The following is a 2,892-nucleotide window of genomic DNA, read 5'->3' on the forward strand; positions in this document are numbered from 1 at the left end:
GCGTACTTTTGCAGGTCGGTGAAATCAAACGATATAATTAGCAGTCACTCTCACAGCATGGCACATTCATTAAAAGCAAAAATCTCAAAGAATAAATCTACAGGGTAAATATAGAAGATTTTTCCTGTGTCATTTAAACCTAAGCACAGAAACACAAACAGACTCTGTTTATTCGTTCCTGTTCGTGTCAATCATTTACAATTTCATCATCTCTGGAAGAGAAAACGCATTTCCTTTTTAATTTTGCTCTTTGGACCCAAGTGAAACAGGGAGGCCTAAACTGATTACAGAAGTTCAGTCCTCCCTGTCTGCAAACACAAGCTTTGCTAAAGTGTCCTTGACAGTTGCACTGACTTCCTGCCAGCTCCAGACCTTTCCCTGTCCTCACTGCGCCCTCCTGGTTTTCCATACACGGGCTTTGTTTACAGGACCCTCCTGAGCCCCAGTGGTGATACTGAGGAGAAGACTTTTCTGACTTTTAGCTGCTGGTCCACAGTTTATGTGGATCTCTGAACTGCAAGAGATATAGCAAAATCTCTCATATTATAAAATGAATTGTACACTGGAGGAAATTTATGTAAGGATTGTTGTTAAAGTAAAAAAAAAAAAAAAAAGCATTTTCTTACTATGAACCTTGGACTTGGAATAATTTACATGAATATAATATAAAAACATGCCTTCATCTACCAGTGAATTTAAAAGGATAGTAAGGAACGCAGTGAAGGAGACTTGTGGTTGTTTCTTTTCATAAGCAACTTTATGTTTTATTGTTTAGCGTCATCATTTATACTTTGCATTATGTTGTGCATTTTGTATTTGGTGTTGAAAAGAGTAAAAGAGTTTGATCCCAGTGGGAGTTCCTGGTAAAATAAAAGTAACAATAATGAATGTTGCAGTACTGACGTCAATCGAGCAGCCGAGAAGTGATCCTCTTTCAACAGCTCTGCGGATGATGCTGAAGAGGTCCGAGGGGGCTTTGTTCAGATCGTACATCTCCGTCACACCTCCAGTAAAGTCTTCAAAACCCTCACATGTGCTGCCGCCTGACAGAGCCTCATAACAGCCATTCAACCTGCGTCAGAAATAGAAATTAAATGGAGTCCCACTACAAAATAAATAAATATACTGCATAGTTTAATATTAGAGTTGAGGATTAAACCCTAATATATGCAGAAACTTATTTCTATATTTTCAAACTTGAGAGCTCCCATTTAAAAGTGTCACTGCTTAACAATGTGCTAAAATACCATATATGGCTGCACAGGAACATGTGTAATCTTACTTTTACGTCACACTCATCCAGGAAGCTCTTATAAATCTGAAGCTGTAAACTTATAGGAACAATGATGAGTTTCTCCTACACAGCCAACCAAAATTTACAACCGGGGCCACAGCTGTCCACTCAAGCAGCTGTGTTTCTTCAGGCCCTCTTTAAGAGCTTCAAGTATTTCTCAATCATGCCGGCCACAAGTTTTTTGGCACCAGAAACACTCATTTCTGAAGTGCCGGGGACAATTAATGAAAACTGACCTCAATTGTGATCAGATTTTGTTTTGAACTAAAACCTGAGCAGACACAACTTCATGTCATGTGTGCATCACTGTAAGGTTAGCATAAACAAACAAACTAAAGGAAATACGAGGGAACATTTGTTCTTTCGAGAATGCACCAGAATTGACTGAGTGTAAACGCAGGCTGCAAACAGCAGAAAGGCTCAATGACAGTGTAAGAAAAATAGATAAAAGTGAAACCATAACATGTCCAAGTGCAGATAACATAGGTTAACACACAGAATTTGGATCAATCCATAATTTACAGGTGATTACAACTTATCATTCAGCTACTTGTAACACATTTTACAATCTTTTTGCATCTTTCTTACATGCTCACGCTGCAGTATTGTTAGGTCTGTGTTTTTAGACTGTTGTTAGGTGGTTGCTATGCAACATCATGACATCCTAACCATTTTTTGTGAATATAAATGACATGGTATCGTCATAAAATTTGTAAGATACAACGCTTACTGCGTCATAAGGGCCTCTTGGTAGGTGGTTGCTAGGTAACATGATGACGTAACAATATTTGACATGCTAAAGACACTTCAGGGCCATAAGTTGCACCTTTATGCCAAGTTTGGTGTCTTAACTCATGACTGAGTAGAATCAAGTCAGACAGAGATCTGACCCATTCAATAAAACATATCTAATCATTGGATGCACAGATTCTCTTATTTATTTGAAGCATAAGAAGAATATGAAAGAGGCTGCTTTCCCTACAGGGACAAAATAATACACATTAAAGATCAGCGTTTGCTAAAGTTAAAGTTTTTTTCCTCAGGTGCCGTCCCCTGTACCACTCTTACTTGGCGTAGGCCTTTTCCATCAGAGCGCTCCAAAACTCAGTTCCATCTTTTGAGTGGACAAACAGAAGCTTCCCATCTCTCGCCGGCAGCCGATCGTCAATCACGACGTCCACCCACTCGCCAAACTGCCAGAACTGTGGAGAACAGAGCAGAGAACAGCGATACAGAGATGGTTTAACGTTCTGCTGAAGTTCTGGAGAACCTGGGCCCATTTTAAAACATTCAAGACCATAATTTCAAACTCTTTATCACCTTTATACGTGCATTTTTAATATGCTTGTATGAGAATTGGTTAGAGACATAAATTAGCATTGGTGTACTACTTGTTGGCCTCTGAATCCCAATGGCTCTCTCAAATCCCAGATCGCGCTATTATAATCTCCTTTGTCTAACTAAGTCTAACTAATACTAATTAATCTCTAATTACTCAGTTTCACTGAAATAGGATTTAGGATAGGATTACCAAAAAAGACAAACCTGACCAATCAGATGTGTCTTTCCAATTTATCACTACCAACACAGGAAGAAAA

At 38.8% G+C, this 2,892-nt stretch overlaps 1 protein-coding gene across 1 annotated transcript in view; it reads right to left on the minus strand.

The window, feature by feature from the left end:
- capn1 (calpain 1) overlaps nucleotides 1–2,892 on the minus strand; it is a 31,248-nt gene that overhangs the window by 9,463 nt on the left and 18,893 nt on the right. The window contains exons 5-6 of the mRNA XM_005751966.2: nucleotides 2,363–2,496; nucleotides 782–1,072 (exon numbers count right to left, since the gene is read on the minus strand). Coding sequence (XP_005752023.2) covers nucleotides 782–1,072; nucleotides 2,363–2,496 — 425 coding nt within the window. The remainder of the gene's footprint in view (nucleotides 1–781; nucleotides 1,073–2,362; nucleotides 2,497–2,892) is intronic.

The sequence above is a fragment of the Pundamilia nyererei genome, unplaced genomic scaffold, assembly GCF_000239375.1.
Source record: "Pundamilia nyererei isolate P.nyererei 1_Seehausen unplaced genomic scaffold, PunNye1.0 scaffold00336, whole genome shotgun sequence".
Taxonomy (NCBI): Eukaryota; Metazoa; Chordata; class Actinopteri; order Cichliformes; family Cichlidae; genus Pundamilia; species Pundamilia nyererei.